Source organism: Oncorhynchus nerka, linkage group LG9b, assembly GCF_034236695.1.
Source record: "Oncorhynchus nerka isolate Pitt River linkage group LG9b, Oner_Uvic_2.0, whole genome shotgun sequence".
In the NCBI taxonomy this organism is placed as follows: domain Eukaryota; kingdom Metazoa; phylum Chordata; class Actinopteri; order Salmoniformes; family Salmonidae; genus Oncorhynchus; species Oncorhynchus nerka.
In genome coordinates this window covers 33,814,307-33,833,493 of record NC_088424.1, presented here as the reverse complement: position 1 = coordinate 33,833,493, position 19,187 = coordinate 33,814,307, and the positions used below count along the sequence as shown (strand labels likewise).

The following is a 19,187-nucleotide window of genomic DNA, read 5'->3' as shown; positions in this document are numbered from 1 at the left end:
AGGTGTAGTGTGGGTATAGGGGACAGTGTGTAAGCCTAGGAGACTGAGAGTGTACAGGTGTAGTGTGGGTATAGGGGACAGTGTGTAAGGCTAGGAGACTGAGAGTGTACAGGTGTAGTGTGGGTATAGGGGACAGTGTGTAAGGCTAGAAGACAGAGTGTACAGGTGTAGTGTGGGTATAGGGGGAGGTGTAAGGCTAGAAGACAGAGTGTACAGGTGTAGTGTGGGTATAGGGGACAGTGTGTAAGGCTAGGAGACTGAGAGTGTACAGGTGTAGTGTGGGTATAGGGGACAGTGTGTAAGGCTAGGAGACAGAGTGTACAGGTGTAGTGTGGGTATAGGGGACAGTGTGTAAGGCTAGGAGACAGAGTGTACAGGTGTAGTGTGGGTATAGGGGACAGTGTGTAAGGCTAGGAGACAGAGTGTACAGGTGTAGTGTGGGTATAGGGGGAGGTGTAAGGCTAGGAGGCTGAGAGTGTACAGGTGTAGTGTGGGTATAGGGGGAGGTGTAAGGCTAGGAGACAGAGTGTACAGGTGTAGTGTGGGTATAGGGGGAGGTGTAAGGCTAGGAGGCTGAGAGTGTACAGGTGTAGTGTGGGTATAGGGGGAGGTGTAAGGCTAGAAGACAGAGTGTACAGGTGTAGTGTGGGTATAGGGGACAGTGTGTAAGGCTAGGAGACTGAGAGTGTACAGGTGTAGTGTGGGTATAGGGGGAGGTGTAAGGCTAGAAGACAGAGTGTACAGGTGTAGTGTGGGTATAGGGGACAGTGTGTAAGGCTAGGAGACAGAGTGTACAGGTGTAGTGTGGGTATAGGGGACAGTGTGTAAGGCTAGGAGACAGAGTGTACAGGTGTAGTGTGGGTATAGGGGACAGTGTGTAAGGCTAGGAGACAGAGTGTACAGGTGTAGTGTGGGTATAGGGGGAGGTGTAAGGCTAGGAGACTGAGAGTGTACAGGTGTAGTGTGGGTATAGGGGGAGGTGTAAGGCTAGGAGGCTGAGAGTGTACAGGTGTAGTGTGGGTATAGGGGACAGTGTGTAAGGCTAGGAGACTGAGAGTGTACAGGTGTAGTGTGGGTATAGGGGGAGGTGTAAGACTAGGAGGCTGAGAGTGTACAGGTGTAGTGTGGGTATAGGGGGAGGTGTAAGGCTAGAAGACAGAGTGTACAGGTGTAGTGTGGGTATAGGGGGAGGTGTAAGGCTAGGAGACTGAGAGTGTACAGGTGTAGTGTGGGTATAGGGGGAGGTGTAAGGCTAGGAGACTGAGAGTGTACAGGTGTAGTGTGGGTATAGGGGGAGGTGTAAGGCTAGGAGGCTGAGAGTGTACAGGTGTAGTGTGGGTATAGGGGGAGGTGTAAGGCTAGAAGACAGAGTGCACAGGTGTAGTGTGGGTATAGGGGGAGGTGTAAGGCTAGGAGACAGAGTGTACAGGTGTAGTGTGGGTATAGGGGGAGGTGTAAGGCTAGAAGGCAGAGTGTACAGGTGTAGTGTGGGTATAGGGGACAGTGTGTAAGGCTAGGAGACTGAGAGTGTACAGGTGTAGTGTGGGTATAGGGGACAGTGTGTAAGGCTAGGAGACAGAGTGTACAGGTGTAGTGTGGGTATAGGGGACAGTGTGTAAGGCTAGGAGACTGAGAGTGTACAGGTGTAGTGTGGGTATAGGGGGAGGTGTAAGGCTAGGAGGCTGAGAGTGTACAGGTGTAGTGTGGGTATAGGGGGAGGTGTAAGGCTAGGAGGCTGAGAGTGTACAGGTGTAGTGTGGGTATAGGGGGAGGTGTAAGGCTAGGAGGCTGAGAGTGTACAGGTGTAGTGTGGGTATAGGGGGAGGTGTAAGGCTAGGAGACTGAGAGTGTACAGGTGTAGTGTGGGTATAGGGGGAGGTGTAAGGCTAGGAGGCTGAGAGTGTACAGGTGTAGTGTGGGTATAGGGGAGGTGTAAGGCTAGGAGACTGAGAGTGTACAGGTGTAGTGTGGGTATAGGGGGAGGTGTAAGGCTAGGAGACAGAGTGTACAGGTGTAGTGTGGGTATAGGGGACAGTATGTAAGGCTAGGAGACAGAGTGTACAGGTGTAGTGTGGGTATAGGGGGAGGTATAAGGCTAGGAGGCTGAGAGTGTACAGGTGTAGTGTGGGTATAGGGGGAGGTGTAAGGCTAGGAGGCTGAGAGTGTACAGGTGTAGTGTGGGTATAGGGGACAGTGTGTAAGGCTAGGAGACAGAGTGTACAGGTGTAGTGTGGGTATAGGGGACAGTGTGTAAGGCTAGGAGACTGAGAGTGTACAGGTGTAGTGTGGGTATAGGGGACAGTGTGTAAGGCTAGGAGACTGAGAGTGTACAGGTGTAGTGTGGGTATAGGGGGAGGTGTAAGGCTAGGAGACAGAGTGTACAGGTGTAGTGTGGGTATAGGGGACAGTGTGTAAGGCTAGGAGACTGAGAGTGTACAGGTGTAGTGTGGGTATAGGGGGAGGTGTAAGGCTAGGAGACTGAGAGTGTACAGGTGTAGTGTGGGTATAGGGGGAGGTGTAAGGCTAGAAGACAGAGTGTACAGGTGTAGTGTGGGTATAGGGGGAGGTGTAAGGCTAGAAGACAGAGTGTACAGGTGTAGTGTGGGTATAGGGGGAGGTGTAAGGCTAGGAGGCTGAGAGTGTACAGGTGTAGTGTGGGTATAGGGGACAGTGTGTAAGGCTAGGAGACAGATTGTACAGGTGTAGTGTGGGTATAGGGGGAGGTGTAAGGCTAGGAGGCTGAGAGTGTACAGGTGTAGTGTGGGTATAGGGGACAGTGTGTAAGGCTAGGAGACTGAGAGTGTACAGGTGTAGTGTGGGTATAGGGGACAGTGTGTAAGGCTAGGAGACTGAGAGTGTACAGGTGTAGTGTGGGTATAGGGGACAGTGTGTAAGGCTAGGAGACTGAGAGTGTACAGGTGTAGTGTGGGTATAGGGGACAGTGTGTAAGGCTAGGAGACTGAGAGTGTACAGGTGTAGTGTGGGTATAGGGGACAGTGTGTAAGGCTAGGAGACAGAGTGTACAGGTGTAGTGTGGGTATAGGGGGAGGTGTAAGGCTAGGAGACTGAGAGTGTACAGGTGTAGTGTGGGTATAGGGGACAGTGTGTAAGGCTAGGAGGCTGAGAGTGTACAGGTGTAGTGTGGGTATAGGGGAGGTGTAAGGCTAGGAGATAGAGTGTACAGGTGTAGTGTGGGTATAGGGGAGGTGTAAGGCTAGGAGACAGAGTGTACAGGTGTAGTGTGGGTATAGGGGAGGTGTAAGGCTAGGAGACTGAGAGTGTACAGGTGTAGTGTGGGTATAGGGGAGGTGTAAGGCTAGGAGACAGAGTGTACAGGTGTAGTGTGGGTATAGGGGGAGGTGTAAGGCTAGGAGACAGAGTGTACAAGTGTAGTGTGGGTATAGGGGGAAGTGTAAGGCTAGGAGACTGAGAGTGTACAGGTGTAGTGTGGGTATAGGGGACAGTGTGTAAGGCTAGGAGACTGAGAGTGTACAGGTGTAGTGTGGGTATAGGGGGAGGTGTAAGGCTAGGAGACAGAGTGTACAGGTGTAGTGTGGGTATAGGGGGAGGTGTAAGGCTAGAAGACAGAGTGTACAGGTGTAGTGTGGGTATAGGGGGAGGTGTAAGGCTAGGAGGCTGAGAGTGTACAGGTGTAGTGTGGGTATAGGGGACAGTGTGTAAGGCTAGGAGACAGAGTGTACAGGTGTAGTGTGGGTATAGGGGACAGTGTGTAAGGCTAGGAGACTGAGAGTGTACAGGTGTAGTGTGGGTACAGGGGGAGGTGTAAGGCTAGAAGACAGAGTGTACAGGTGTAGTGTGGGTATAGGGGGAGGTGTAAGGCTAGAAGACAGAGTGTACAGGTGTAGTGTGGGTATAGGGGGAGGTGTAAGGCTAGGAGGCTGAGAGTGTACAGGTGTAGTGTGGGTATAGGGGACAGTGTGTAAGGCTAGGAGACAGATTGTACAGGTGTAGTGTGGGTATAGGGGGAGGTGTAAGGCTAGGAGGCTGAGAGTGTACAGGTGTAGTGTGGGTATAGGGGACAGTGTGTAAGGCTAGGAGACTGAGAGTGTACAGGTGTAGTGTGGGTATAGGGGACAGTGTGTAAGGCTAGGAGACTGAGAGTGTACAGGTGTAGTGTGGGTATAGGGGACAGTGTGTAAGGCTAGGAGACTGAGAGTGTACAGGTGTAGTGTGGGTATAGGGGACAGTGTGTAAGGCTAGGAGACTGAGAGTGTACAGGTGTAGTGTGGGTATAGGGGACAGTGTGTAAGGCTAGGAGACAGAGTGTACAGGTGTAGTGTGGGTATAGGGGGAGGTGTAAGGCTAGGAGACTGAGAGTGTACAGGTGTAGTGTGGGTATAGGGGACAGTGTGTAAGGCTAGGAGGCTGAGAGTGTACAGGTGTAGTGTGGGTATAGGGGGAGGTGTAAGGCTAGGAGATAGAGTGTACAGGTGTAGTGTGGGTATAGGGGAGGTGTAAGGCTAGGAGACAGAGTGTACAGGTGTAGTGTGGGTATAGGGGGAGGTGTAAGGCTAGGAGACTGAGAGTGTACAGGTGTAGTGTGGGTATAGGGGGAGGTGTAAGGCTAGGAGACAGAGTGTACAGGTGTAGTGTGGGTATAGGGGGAGGTGTAAGGCTAGGAGACAGAGTGTACAAGTGTAGTGTGGGTATAGGGGGAAGTGTAAGGCTAGGAGACTGAGAGTGTACAGGTGTAGTGTGGGTATAGGGGACAGTGTGTAAGGCTAGGAGACTGAGAGTGTACAGGTGTAGTGTGGGTATAGGGGGAGGTGTAAGGCTAGGAGACAGAGTGTACAGGTGTAGTGTGGGTATAGGGGGAGGTGTAAGGCTAGAAGACAGAGTGTACAGGTGTAGTGTGGGTATAGGGGGGTGTAAGGCTAGGAGGCTGAGAGTGTACAGGTGTAGTGTGGGTATAGGGGACAGTGTGTAAGGCTAGGAGACAGAGTGTACAGGTGTAGTGTGGGTATAGGGGACAGTGTGTAAGGCTAGGAGACTGAGAGTGTACAGGTGTAGTGTGGGTACAGGGGGAGGTGTAAGGCTAGAAGACAGAGTGTACAGGTGTAGTGTGGGTATAGGGGGAGGTGTAAGGCTAGAAGACAGAGTGTACAGGTGTAGTGTGGGTATAGGGGGAGGTGTAAGGCTAGGAGACAGAGTGTACAGGTGTAGTGTGGGTATAGGGGACAGTGTGTAAGGCTAGGAGACAGAGTGTACAGGTGTAGTGTGGGTATAGGGGGAGGTGTAAGGCTAGAAGACAGAGTGTACAGGTGTAGTGTGGGTATAGGGGGAGGTGTAAGGCTAGGAGACAGAGTGTACAGGTGTAGTGTGGGTATAGGGGGAGGTGTAAGGCTAGGAGACAAGAGTGTACAGGTGTAGTGTGGGTATAGGGGGAGGTGTAAGGCTAGGAGACAGAGTGTACAGGTGTAGTGTGGGTATAGGGGGAGGTGTAAGGCTAGAAGACAGAGTGTACAGGTGTAGTGTGGGTATAGGGGACAGTGTGTAAGGCTAGGAGACTGAGAGTGTACAGGTGTAGTGTGGGTATAGGAGGAGGTGTAAGGCTAGGAGACAGAGTGTACAGGTGTAGTGTGGGTATAGGGGGAGGTATAAGGCTAGGAGGCTGAGAGTGTACAGGTGTAGTGTGGGTATAGGGGACAGTGTGTAAGGCTAGGAGACAGAGTGTACAGGTGTAGTGTGGGTATAGGGGACAGTGTGTAAGGCTAGGAGACTGAGAGTGTACAGGTGTAGTGTGGGTATAGGGGACAGTGTGTAAGGCTAGGAGACTGAGAGTGTACAGGTGTAGTGTGGGTATAGGGGGAGGTGTAAGGCTAGGAGACAGAGTGTACAGGTGTAGTGTGGGTATAGGGGACAGTGTGTAAGGCTAGGAGACTGAGAGTGTACAGGTGTAGTGTGGGTATAGGGGGAGGTGTAAGGCTAGGAGACTGAGAGTGTACAGGTGTAGTGTGGGTATAGGGGGAGGTGTAAGGCTAGAAGACAGAGTGTACAGGTGTAGTGTGGGTATAGGGGGAGGTGTAAGGCTAGAAGACAGAGTGTACAGGTGTAGTGTGGGTATAGGGGAGGTGTAAGGCTAGGAGGCTGAGAGTGTACAGGTGTAGTGTGGGTATAGGGGACAGTGTGTAAGGCTAGGAGACAGATTGTACAGGTGTAGTGTGGGTATAGGGGAGGTGTAAGGCTAGGAGGCTGAGAGTGTACAGGTGTAGTGTGGGTATAGGGGACAGTGTGTAAGGCTAGGAGACTGAGAGTGTACAGGTGTAGTGTGGGTATAGGGGACAGTGTGTAAGGCTAGGAGACTGAGAGTGTACAGGTGTAGTGTGGGTATAGGGGACAGTGTGTAAGGCTAGGAGACTGAGAGTGTACAGGTGTAGTGTGGGTATAGGGGACAGTGTGTAAGGCTAGGAGACTGAGAGTGTACAGGTGTAGTGTGGGTATAGGGGACAGTGTGTAAGGCTAGGAGACAGAGTGTACAGGTGTAGTGTGGGTATAGGGGGAGGTGTAAGGCTAGGAGACTGAGAGTGTACAGGTGTAGTGTGGGTATAGGGGACAGTGTGTAAGGCTAGGAGACTGAGAGTGTACAGGTGTAGTGTGGGTATAGGGGGAGGTGTAAGGCTAGGAGACAGAGTGTACAGGTGTAGTGTGGGTATAGGGGGAGGTGTAAGGCTAGAAGACAGAGTGTACAGGTGTAGTGTGGGTATAGGGGGAGGTGTAAGGCTAGGAGGCTGAGAGTGTACAGGTGTAGTGTGGGTATAGGGGGAGGTGTAAGGCTAGGAGATAGAGTGTACAGGTGTAGTGTGGGTATAGGGGAGGTGTAAGGCTAGGAGACAGAGTGTACAGGTGTAGTGTTGGTATAGGGGGAGGTGTAAGGCTAGGAGACTGAGAGTGTACAGGTGTAGTGTGGGTATAGGGGGAGGTGTAAGGCTAGGAGACAGAGTGTACAGGTGTAGTGTGGGTATAGGGGGAGGTGTAAGGCTAGGAGACAGAGTGTACAGGTGTAGTGTGGGTATAGGGGGAGGTGTAAGGCTAGGAGACAGAGTGTACAGGTGTAGTGTGGGTATAGGGGGAGGTGTAAGGCTAGAAGACAGAGTGTACAGGTGTAGTGTGGGTATAGGGGGAGGTGTAAGGCTAGGAGGCTGAGAGTGTACAGGTGTAGTGTGGGTATAGGGGACAGTGTGTAAGGCTAGGAGACAGAGTGTACAGGTGTAGTGTGGGTATAGGGGACAGTGTGTAAGGCTAGGAGACTGAGAGTGTACAGGTGTAGTGTGGGTACAGGGGGAGGTGTAAGGCTAGAAGACAGAGTGTACAGGTGTAGTGTGGGTATAGGGGGAGGTGTAAGGCTAGAAGACAGAGTGTACAGGTGTAGTGTGGGTATAGGGGGAGGTGTAAGGCTAGGAGACAGAGTGTACAGGTGTAGTGTGGGTATAGGGGACAGTGTGTAAGGCTAGGAGACAGAGTGTACAGGTGTAGTGTGGGTATAGGGGGAGGTGTAAGGCTAGGAGACAGAGTGTACAGGTGTAGTGTGGGTATAGGGGGAGGTGTAAGGCTAGGAGACAAGAGTGTACAGGTGTAGTGTGGGTATAGGGGGAGGTGTAAGGCTAGGAGGCTGAGAGTGTACAGGTGTAGTGTGGGTATAGGGGGAGGTGTAAGGCTAGAAGACAGAGTGTACAGGTGTAGTGTGGGTATAGGGGACAGTGTGTAAGGCTAGGAGACTGAGAGTGTACAGGTGTAGTGTGGGTATAGGAGGAGGTGTAAGGCTAGGAGACAGAGTGTACAGGTGTAGTGTGGGTATAGGGGGAGGTATAAGGCTAGGAGGCTGAGAGTGTACAGGTGTAGTGTGGGTATAGGGGGAGGTGTAAGGCTAGGAGACTGAGAGTGTACAGGTGTAGTGTGGGTATAGGGGAAGGTGTAAGGCTAGGAGGCTGAGAGTGTACAGGTGTAGTGTGGGTATAGGGGACAGTGTGTAAGGCTAGGAGGCTGAGAGTGTACAGGTGTAGTGTGGGTATAGGGGACAGTGTGTAAGGCTAGGAGGCTGAGAGTGCACGGGTGTAGTGTGGGTATAGGGGACAGTGTGTAAGGCTAGGAGACAGAGTGTACAGGTGTAGTGTGGGTATAGGGGGAGGTGTAAGGCTAGGAGACAGAGTGTACAGGTGTAGTGTGGGTATAGGGGGAGGTGTAAGGCTAGGAGACAAGAGTGTACAGGTGTAGTGTGGGTATAGGGGGAGGTGTAAGGCTAGGAGGCTGAGAGTGTACAGGTGTAGTGTGGGTATAGGGGGAGGTGTAAGGCTAGAAGACAGAGTGTACAGGTGTAGTGTGGGTATAGGGGACAGTGTGTAAGGCTAGGAGACTGAGAGTGTACAGGTGTAGTGTGGGTATAGGAGGAGGTGTAAGGCTAGGAGACAGAGTGTACAGGTGTAGTGTGGGTATAGGGGGAGGTGTAAGGCTAGGAGGCTGAGAGTGTACAGGTGTAGTGTGGGTATAGGGGACAGTGTGTAAGGCTAGGAGACTGAGAGTGTACAGGTGTAGTGTGGGTATAGGGGACAGTGTGTAAGGCTAGGAGACTGAGAGTGTACAGGTGTAGTGTGGGTATAGGGGACAGTGTGTAAGGCTAGGAGACTGAGAGTGTACAGGTGTAGTGTGGGTATAGGGGACAGTGTGTAAGGCTAGGAGACAGAGTGTACAGGTGTAGTGTGGGTATAGGGGACAGTGTGTAAGGCTAGGAGACTGAGAGTGTACAGGTGTAGTGTGGGTATAGGGGACAGTGTGTAAGGCTAGGAGACTGAGAGTGTACAGGTGTAGTGTGGGTATAGGGGACAGTGTGTAAGGCTAGGAGACTGAGAGTGTACAGGTGTAGTGTGGGTATAGGGGACAGTGTGTAAGGCTAGGAGACTGAGAGTGTACAGGTGTAGTGTGGGTATAGGGGACAGTGTGTAAGGCTAGGAGACAGAGTGTACAGGTGTAGTGTGGGTATAGGGGGAGGTGTAAGGCTAGGAGACTGAGAGTGTACAGGTGTAGTGTGGGTATAGGGGACAGTGTGTAAGGCTAGGAGGCTGAGAGTGTACAGGTGTAGTGTGGGTATAGGGGAGGTGTAAGGCTAGGAGATAGAGTGTACAGGTGTAGTGTGGGTATAGGGGAGGTGTAAGGCTAGGAGACAGAGTGTACAGGTGTAGTGTGGGTATAGGGGAGGTGTAAGGCTAGGAGACTGAGAGTGTACAGGTGTAGTGTGGGTATAGGGGAGGTGTAAGGCTAGGAGACAGAGTGTACAGGTGTAGTGTGGGTATAGGGGAGGTGTAAGGCTAGGAGACAGAGTGTACAAGTGTAGTGTGGGTATAGGGGAAGTGTAAGGCTAGGAGACTGAGAGTGTACAGGTGTAGTGTGGGTATAGGGGACAGTGTGTAAGGCTAGGAGACTGAGAGTGTACAGGTGTAGTGTGGGTATAGGGGAGGTGTAAGGCTAGGAGACAGAGTGTACAGGTGTAGTGTGGGTATAGGGAGGTGTAAGGCTAGAAGACAGAGTGTACAGGTGTAGTGTGGGTATAGGGGAGGTGTAAGGCTAGGAGGCTGAGAGTGTACAGGTGTAGTGTGGGTATAGGGGACAGTGTGTAAGGCTAGGAGACAGAGTGTACAGGTGTAGTGTGGGTATAGGGGACAGTGTGTAAGGCTAGGAGACTGAGAGTGTACAGGTGTAGTGTGGGTACAGGGGAGGTGTAAGGCTAGAAGACAGAGTGTACAGGTGTAGTGTGGGTATAGGGGAGGTGTAAGGCTAGAAGACAGAGTGTACAGGTGTAGTGTGGGTATAGGGGAGGTGTAAGGCTAGGAGACAGAGTGTACAGGTGTAGTGTGGGTATAGGGGACAGTGTGTAAGGCTAGGAGACAGAGTGTACAGGTGTAGTGTGGGTATAGGGGGAGGTGTAAGGCTAGAAGACAGAGTGTACAGGTGTAGTGTGGGTATAGGGGAGGTGTAAGGCTAGGAGACAGAGTGTACAGGTGTAGTGTGGGTATAGGGGAGGTGTAAGGCTAGGAGACAAGAGTGTACAGGTGTAGTGTGGGTATAGGGGGAGGGTGTAAGGCTAGGAGACAGAGTGTACAGGTGTAGTGTGGGTATAGGGGAGGTGTAAGGCTAGAAGACAGAGTGTACAGGTGTAGTGTGGGTATAGGGGACAGTGTGTAAGGCTAGGAGACTGAGAGTGTACAGGTGTAGTGTGGGTATAGGAGGTGTAAGGCTAGGAGACAGAGTGTACAGGTGTAGTGTGGGTATAGGGGAGGTATAAGGCTAGGAGGCTGAGAGTGTACAGGTGTAGTGTGGGTATAGGGGACAGTGTGTAAGGCTAGGAGACAGAGTGTACAGGTGTAGTGTGGGTATAGGGGACAGTGTGTAAGGCTAGGAGACTGAGAGTGTACAGGTGTAGTGTGGGTATAGGGGACAGTGTGTAAGGCTAGGAGACTGAGAGTGTACAGGTGTAGTGTGGGTATAGGGGGAGGTGTAAGGCTAGGAGACAGAGTGTACAGGTGTAGTGTGGGTATAGGGGACAGTGTGTAAGGCTAGGAGACTGAGAGTGTACAGGTGTAGTGTGGGTATAGGGGGAGGTGTAAGGCTAGGAGACTGAGAGTGTACAGGTGTAGTGTGGGTATAGGGGGAGGTGTAAGGCTAGAAGACAGAGTGTACAGGTGTAGTGTGGGTATAGGGGGAGGTGTAAGGCTAGAAGACAGAGTGTACAGGTGTAGTGTGGGTATAGGGGGAGGTGTAAGGCTAGGAGGCTGAGAGTGTACAGGTGTAGTGTGGGTATAGGGGACAGTGTGTAAGGCTAGGAGACAGATTGTACAGGTGTAGTGTGGGTATAGGGGAGGTGTAAGGCTAGGAGGCTGAGAGTGTACAGGTGTAGTGTGGGTATAGGGGACAGTGTGTAAGGCTAGGAGACTGAGAGTGTACAGGTGTAGTGTGGGTATAGGGGACAGTGTGTAAGGCTAGGAGACTGAGAGTGTACAGGTGTAGTGTGGGTATAGGGGACAGTGTGTAAGGCTAGGAGACTGAGAGTGTACAGGTGTAGTGTGGGTATAGGGGACAGTGTGTAAGGCTAGGAGACTGAGAGTGTACAGGTGTAGTGTGGGTATAGGGGACAGTGTGTAAGGCTAGGAGACAGAGTGTACAGGTGTAGTGTGGGTATAGGGGAGGTGTAAGGCTAGGAGACTGAGAGTGTACAGGTGTAGTGTGGGTATAGGGGACAGTGTGTAAGGCTAGGAGACTGAGAGTGTACAGGTGTAGTGTGGGTATAGGGGGAGGTGTAAGGCTAGGAGACAGAGTGTACAGGTGTAGTGTGGGTATAGGGGGAGGTGTAAGGCTAGAAGACAGAGTGTACAGGTGTAGTGTGGGTATAGGGGGAGGTGTAAGGCTAGGAGGCTGAGAGTGTACAGGTGTAGTGTGGGTATAGGGGGAGGTGTAAGGCTAGGAGATAGAGTGTACAGGTGTAGTGTGGGTATAGGGGAGGTGTAAGGCTAGGAGACAGAGTGTACAGGTGTAGTGTTGGTATAGGGGGAGGTGTAAGGCTAGGAGACTGAGAGTGTACAGGTGTAGTGTGGGTATAGGGGGAGGTGTAAGGCTAGGAGACAGAGTGTACAGGTGTAGTGTGGGTATAGGGGAGGTGTAAGGCTAGGAGACAGAGTGTACAGGTGTAGTGTGGGTATAGGGGAGGTGTAAGGCTAGGAGACAGAGTGTACAGGTGTAGTGTGGGTATAGGGGAGGTGTAAGGCTAGAAGACAGAGTGTACAGGTGTAGTGTGGGTATAGGGGAGGTGTAAGGCTAGGAGGCTGAGAGTGTACAGGTGTAGTGTGGGTATAGGGGACAGTGTGTAAGGCTAGGAGACAGAGTGTACAGGTGTAGTGTGGGTATAGGGGACAGTGTGTAAGGCTAGGAGACTGAGAGTGTACAGGTGTAGTGTGGGTACAGGGGGAGGTGTAAGGCTAGAAGACAGAGTGTACAGGTGTAGTGTGGGTATAGGGGGAGGTGTAAGGCTAGAAGACAGAGTGTACAGGTGTAGTGTGGGTATAGGGGAGGTGTAAGGCTAGGAGACAGAGTGTACAGGTGTAGTGTGGGTATAGGGGACAGTGTGTAAGGCTAGGAGACAGAGTGTACAGGTGTAGTGTGGGTATAGGGGGAGGTGTAAGGCTAGGAGACAGAGTGTACAGGTGTAGTGTGGGTATAGGGGGAGGTGTAAGGCTAGGAGACAAGAGTGTACAGGTGTAGTGTGGGTATAGGGGGAGGTGTAAGGCTAGGAGGCTGAGAGTGTACAGGTGTAGTGTGGGTATAGGGGGAGGTGTAAGGCTAGAAGACAGAGTGTACAGGTGTAGTGTGGGTATAGGGGACAGTGTGTAAGGCTAGGAGACTGAGAGTGTACAGGTGTAGTGTGGGTATAGGAGGAGGTGTAAGGCTAGGAGACAGAGTGTACAGGTGTAGTGTGGGTATAGGGGGAGGTATAAGGCTAGGAGGCTGAGAGTGTACAGGTGTAGTGTGGGTATAGGGGGAGGTGTAAGGCTAGGAGACTGAGAGTGTACAGGTGTAGTGTGGGTATAGGGGAAGGTGTAAGGCTAGGAGGCTGAGAGTGTACAGGTGTAGTGTGGGTATAGGGGACAGTGTGTAAGGCTAGGAGGCTGAGAGTGTACAGGTGTAGTGTGGGTATAGGGGACAGTGTGTAAGGCTAGGAGGCTGAGAGTGCACGGGTGTAGTGTGGGTATAGGGGACAGTGTGTAAGGCTAGGAGACAGAGTGTACAGGTGTAGTGTGGGTATAGGGGGAGGTGTAAGGCTAGGAGACAGAGTGTACAGGTGTAGTGTGGGTATAGGGGAGGTGTAAGGCTAGGAGACAAGAGTGTACAGGTGTAGTGTGGGTATAGGGGAGGTGTAAGGCTAGGAGGCTGAGAGTGTACAGGTGTAGTGTGGGTATAGGGGAGGTGTAAGGCTAGAAGACAGAGTGTACAGGTGTAGTGTGGGTATAGGGGACAGTGTGTAAGGCTAGGAGACTGAGAGTGTACAGGTGTAGTGTGGGTATAGGAGGAGGTGTAAGGCTAGGAGACAGAGTGTACAGGTGTAGTGTGGGTATAGGGGGAGGTATAAGGCTAGGAGGCTGAGAGTGTACAGGTGTAGTGTGGGTATAGGGGGAGGTGTAAGGCTAGGAGACTGAGAGTGTACAGGTGTAGTGTGGGTATAGGGGAAGGTGTAAGGCTAGGAGGCTGAGAGTGTACAGGTGTAGTGTGGGTATAGGGGACAGTGTGTAAGGCTAGGAGGCTGAGAGTGTACAGGTGTAGTGTGGGTATAGGGGACAGTGTGTAAGGCTAGGAGGCTGAGAGTGCACGGGTGTAGTGTGGGTATAGGGGACAGTGTGTAAGGCTAGGAGACAGAGTGTACAGGTGTAGTGTGGGTATAGGGACAGTGTGTAAGGCTAGGAGGCTGAGAGTGCACGGGTGTAGTGTGGGTATAATGGGGATGTGTCGGTGGTTTTGTGAGGGTAGATGGGTATTGTGAGTAGAGGCATAAGTGCGGAGACTAAAGGGTGGAGGGATTCACTTGAGGAATGATTTTTGACAGAGGAGTCTCATACAGTGCCTTCAGAAAGTATTCACACCCCTTGACTTTTCACACATATTGCTGTGTTACAGTCTGAATTTGAAATGTTTTAACTTGAGATATTTGGTCACTGGCCTACACACAATACCCATACTGTCAAAGCGGAATTGTGTTTTTCCCCCAAAAATGTAACTCATCACAAATGAAAAGCTGAAATGTCTTGAGTCAGTAAGTATTCAACCCCTTTGCTGTGGCAAGACTAAACAAGTTCAGGAGTAAGTCACATAATAAGTTGCATGGACTCAAAAAACGAGTGCAAAACTAGTGCTTAATATGACGTTTGAATGACTACCTCCTCTCTGTACCACACACATACAATTATCTATAAGGTCCCTCAGCCAAGAATTGAATTTCAACACAGATTCAGCCACAAAGACCAGGGAGGTTTTCCAATGCCTCGCAAAGAAGGGCTATTGGTAGATGGATCAAAATAAAAAAGAAGACATTAAATATCTCTTTGAGCATGGTGAAGTTATTACACTTTGGATGGTGTATCAATACTCCTAGTCACTACAGGTGTCCTTCCTAACTCAGTTGCTGGAGAGGAAAGAAACCGCTCAGGGATTTCACCATGAGACCAATGGTGGCTTTAAAACAGTTTAATGGCTGTGATAGGAGAAAATTGAGGATGGATCAACAACATTGCAGTTACTCCACAATACTATCCTAATTGACAAAATGTGGAATAGCCTAAGTCAAGGCACTGTACATGTAGGTAGACTTACTTGAGGAACTGGCTCTTGGCGGTAGAGGGGTCTCCGACAATGCAGACGTTGACATCTCCTCTGAGAGACGTTCCCTCCATGGTGGTCTTAGGAACACCCCCAAACAACATCAACAGGATACCACGCTTCACCTCATCGTTACCTACACAAACACACATTATACACACATTGCACACATACACAGAATACCACATGCAAAGGCTGTGGTAATAACATGGTAGTAGTAACAGTGTAGTACTGACCATGTATAGTTGGGAACAGGCTGGTGCTGAGGTTGTTGTAGTAATATGGTAGTGATGTAGTAGTATAGTAGTAGTAACAGTGTAGTACTGACCGTGTATAGTTGGGAACAAACTGGTGCTGAGGTTGTTGTAGTAATATGGTAGTGATGTAGTAGTATAGTAGTAGTAACAGTGTAGTACTGACCGTGTATAGTTGGGAACAGACTGGTGCCGAGGTTGTGGTAGAGGTTCTTGTCTTGGCTCATCTCAAACACCTTCTCCCACTCCTGAACTGACATCTGGCTCTTGATGCTCTCTGCCGTCTGATCCTCATCACGCAGCTCCTTCCCTCCGAACTACACACACACACACGATTACAACTCCCTTCAAACAAATGTTGTACATGCATGCATTACATGTATACTAGTTTGTAGCCTGAAATAGTATGAGAGTTTGTGTGTGTGTCTCGATGTTTGGGTGAGTGTGTGTGTCGTACCCTGGGGTTGGTAGGAGCCACATGGCAGGCGAGGAAGGCCAGTCTGTAGGACAGCTCTCTGACACCCAGGGCTTTAAGACCGCGAAGGCCCTCGTTCTCATAACCCTGTCTCCCTCCTACACGGGAACTGGTCTCTGCTCGCACACCTAGAGAGATGGGAAATTAGTCTGGTTGTGTGTCTGTATGACCTGTGTACGTGTCATACCAGTGTGTGTGTGTGTGTGTGTGTGTACATACCTGCGGTGCTGAGCTGGGAGACGTCGGGAACCACTATCAGTGAGCCAGTGATATCACAGCGGTCTCCGGCCTGGGCCGTCTCCACAGCCTCAGCCCTCAGAATCACCTCTAGAGAGCGGGGGATGGACCCTCTGGGCAGCTCTGCCTGGGTCTCCTGGATACGCACCTACACACACACACAGAGGTTAGACATACACACGCATAACACACACAAGTTTCAGACTTAGACACACGTAACATTACTGACACACAAACAATCACACGCGTGCCTTCCTACTATTCTGAAGGGACCAAGTTGTTGAGGTGATATTTGACAGAATCCCCGAGCCGACCAGGTGAAAAATCTGCCCTTGTTCACTTGAGCATGGCACTTAACCCTAATTGCTGTAAGTCGCTCTGGATAAGAGCATCTGCAAAATGACAAAAAATGTAAACGTCTACCTTCTGGAAGTCGATGAACTTGGAGCGGTGAGTGTCTAGGTGGAAGCGAGCGCGGTTGCTGCAGACGGGGTTCCTGCAGACGGTGGGCGGTGCGTACTTGAACTGCTGGGGCACGTCCGGACACACCCCCTGGCAGTCCAGACACAGGAACGTCCCGCTCACCTGATGGAGGCAAAACAGAGAGGATCAGACACAGATGTCAAACATCTCAAGAGTTTTTAGGAAGCATTATTTGGCCTCACTCACAAGCTGTGGGTATGTGTGGGTGTGTGACTCACCAGTTCTGGGTGTACGGGGTGCGTCCTCACTACCTGTGCACTGATCCGCACCAGAGAGCCGATACGCAGGGAGGACAGCTCACGGATCCTATAACACAAAACAAACACTGTCAGGTCACACACAAAACATCTTAGAGAACAGAACACCATTTGTGTGACTTGAAACATTTGTCTTCAGGTATGTGTCTCTTACTTGTGTCTGGTGGGCAGGTCCTGAATGGCCAAGTAGAACTCCTTATTCACTGGGACATTCCCATGATCCCTAGCAAAGTTCCTCACCGCACGACAAAGGAAGGGATACACTCTGAAGTGGAGGAGAGGTAGAAGCAGAAAGAAGAATAGAGAGCTTGTTAGCTGGACATAGTAACGCTAAGATCATCAATAACATGAACATACAAAGGTTCTAGGTAGAGGTCGACAAATCGGCATGGTCGATTAATTAGGGCCGATTTCAAGTTTTCATAACAATCGGTAATCGTCATTTTTGGACACAGATTATGGCCGATTACATTGCACTCCACGAGGAGACTGCGTGGCAGGCTGACCACCTGTTACGCGAGTGCAGCAAGGAGCCAAGGTAAGTTGCTAGCTAGCATTAAGCTTATCTTATGAAAAACAATCAATCATAACATAATCACTAGTTTACTACACATGGTTGATGACATTACTAGTTTAACTAGCTTGTCCTGCGTTGCATATAATCAATGCGGTGCCTGTTAATTTATCATCGAATCACAGCCTACTTTGCCAAACGGGTGATGACTTAACAAGCACACTTGCCAAAAAAGCACTGTTGTTGCACCAATGTACCTAACCATAAACATCAATGCCTTTCTTAAAATCAATACACAAGTATCTTTTCTTAAACCTGCATATTTAGTTAAAATAAATTCATGTTAGCAGGCAATATTAACTAGGGAAATTGTGTCACTTCTCTTGCATTCTGTGTAAGCAGAGTCAGGGTATATGCAGCAGTTTGGGCCGCCTGGCTCGTTGCGAACTGTGTAAAGACCATTTCTTCCTAACAAAGACAGTACTTAATTTGCCAGAATTTTACATGATTATGACATAACATTGAAGGTTGTGCAATGTAACAGCAGTATTTAGACTTAGGGATGCCACCTGTTTGATAAAATACGTAACGGTTCAGTATTTCACTGAGAGAATAAACGTTTTCTTTTTGAAATGATAGTTTCCGGATTTGACCATATTAATGACCTATGGCTCGTATTTCTGTGTGTTTATTATATTAGAGTTAAGTCTATGATTTGATATTGATAGAGCAGTCTGACTGAGCGGTGGTAGGCAGCAGCAGGCTCATAAGCATTCATTCAAACAGCACTTTCCTGCGTTTGCCAGCAGCTCTTCGCAATGCTTGAAGCACAGCGCTGTTTATGACTTCAAGCTTATTAACTCCCGAGATTAGGCTAGCAATACTATAGTGCCTATAAGAACATCCAATAGTCAAAGGTAAATGAAATACAAATGGTATAGAGATAAATAGTCCTATAATTCCTATAACTACAACTTAAAGACTCATGCTAAAAGGAATCACCAGCTTTCATATGTTCTCATGTTCTGAGTAAAGAACTTAAACATTAGCTTTTTTACATGGCACATATTGCACGTTTACTTTCTTCTCCAACACTGTTTTTGCATTATTTAAACCAAATTGAACATGTTTCATTATTTATTTGAGACACATTTTATTTTATTTATGTATTATATTAAGTTAAAATAAAAGTGTTCATTCAGTATTGTTGTAATTGTCATTATTACAAATATATATATAAAAATCGTCCAATACTCGTCTTTTTTTGGTCCTTCAATAATCGGTTATCGTGTTGAAAAATCATAATCGGTCGACCTCCAGTTCTAAGTGCTCTGATAGAGTTTTATGGAGTGTCGTGCCCCTCTGATGGATTGAGGGATTTAAATATGATTCTAGATCTGTAGCTACCTGTAGAACTCCTCCTGGATGGTGGTTGCCAGTTCCTGATTAAATCCTTCCAGATCAGTGAAGGAGACCAGCAGAGTGTTTCTCTCTGGCCTGATCAGCTCCTCAGCATCACGGACATACTTCACCTCACCGTCTGCTGTCTGGTACCTACACACACAGAAATACAACATTGTTATTAGTTGTATGCATCCCATGTTGTGTATAACTGATGTATAACTGTAGTTATAGAAGACTTGTATGAAGCTAGACTGGATATGTTAGACATGCACATCGTGTTAGCCAATTCCAACTAGCTTGTAAGCTAGCCAGCTAGCTAGGTTTTAACAGTTCCAAAAACTTGGTAAAATACGATTAAAATAGTTAGTTAGCACACTATTAATAAAGTAAATCCAGCCATAACATTGACGTTTAGCTATATGTTACAGTTTGATAGCTATCCAATAGCTATTAGCTAGCTAGCTAACAATGTACCAAGAACAATAACATCATCATGTCATTATTTCACTTACTCTTCTAAGAAAGCCTGGAAAAGCTTCTGGCATTTCTCTGCCAACTCGTCCTTCACCATCTGTCCCGCATTCTCCTGAGTCGGCTGTACAAGATCCATATTTTCACTGGATTAAAACTAAAATATTAATATATGAAATAGTTCTAAAGTCACTCCCGTCTCCTTTTGACTATACAACGCACGCTGTGGGAAAGAAAGTGCATTTTTCGCGCGAAAACCAGGACCATGTGACATTTGGCGCGACATAGTCGACCAATTACATCGTTGTATCTTCAACCATGCAAACGTATGAAGAATTATAGCCAATCAAAAGTTGGTATGCAAATTTATATCGACCTTTCTCCTTCCATGGCTTCCATGCTAGAAAAATGTATGCTTTATGACCATCTGCGGTTGCTACTAGTTACCGCAGACACAAAATCAAAATGGTCTATATCGTAAAAATTCATGAAAACAAAAATGTGCTTTTTGGTCTTAATTTAAAATTGGGGTTAGGGATAAGATTATCCGTGTGGTTAAATTGTGGATTAAGGTTAGGGTTAGGTTTAAAATCAGAGTTACCTTGTAGAAATAGGTGGGGTTTAGCCATAATTATGACTTTGTGGGTGTGGTAACTAGTGACGAGCGGACTGCGTGGACAGATCTAGGACCAGCTTCCCTTCCCACTCCTGGTATAAAGGTG

At 49.1% G+C, this 19,187-nt stretch overlaps 1 protein-coding gene across 1 annotated transcript in view; it reads right to left on the bottom strand.

Moving 5' to 3' along the window:
• The window catches only part of LOC115114020 (zygotic DNA replication licensing factor mcm6-B-like), a 29,982-nt gene extending 11,269 nt beyond the window's left edge, over positions 1 to 18,713 (bottom strand). The window contains exons 1-9 of the mRNA XM_065013581.1: positions 18,507 to 18,713; positions 17,998 to 18,144; positions 16,231 to 16,341; positions 16,038 to 16,125; positions 15,760 to 15,921; positions 15,319 to 15,484; positions 15,082 to 15,227; positions 14,791 to 14,941; positions 14,365 to 14,506 (exon numbers count right to left, since the gene is read on the bottom strand). Coding sequence (XP_064869653.1) covers positions 14,365 to 14,506; positions 14,791 to 14,941; positions 15,082 to 15,227; positions 15,319 to 15,484; positions 15,760 to 15,921; positions 16,038 to 16,125; positions 16,231 to 16,341; positions 17,998 to 18,144; positions 18,507 to 18,604 — 1,211 coding nt within the window. The 5' untranslated portion in view covers positions 18,605 to 18,713. The remainder of the gene's footprint in view (positions 1 to 14,364; positions 14,507 to 14,790; positions 14,942 to 15,081; positions 15,228 to 15,318; positions 15,485 to 15,759; positions 15,922 to 16,037; positions 16,126 to 16,230; positions 16,342 to 17,997; positions 18,145 to 18,506) is intronic.
• Positions 18,714 to 19,187: the final 474 nt, after the last annotated feature.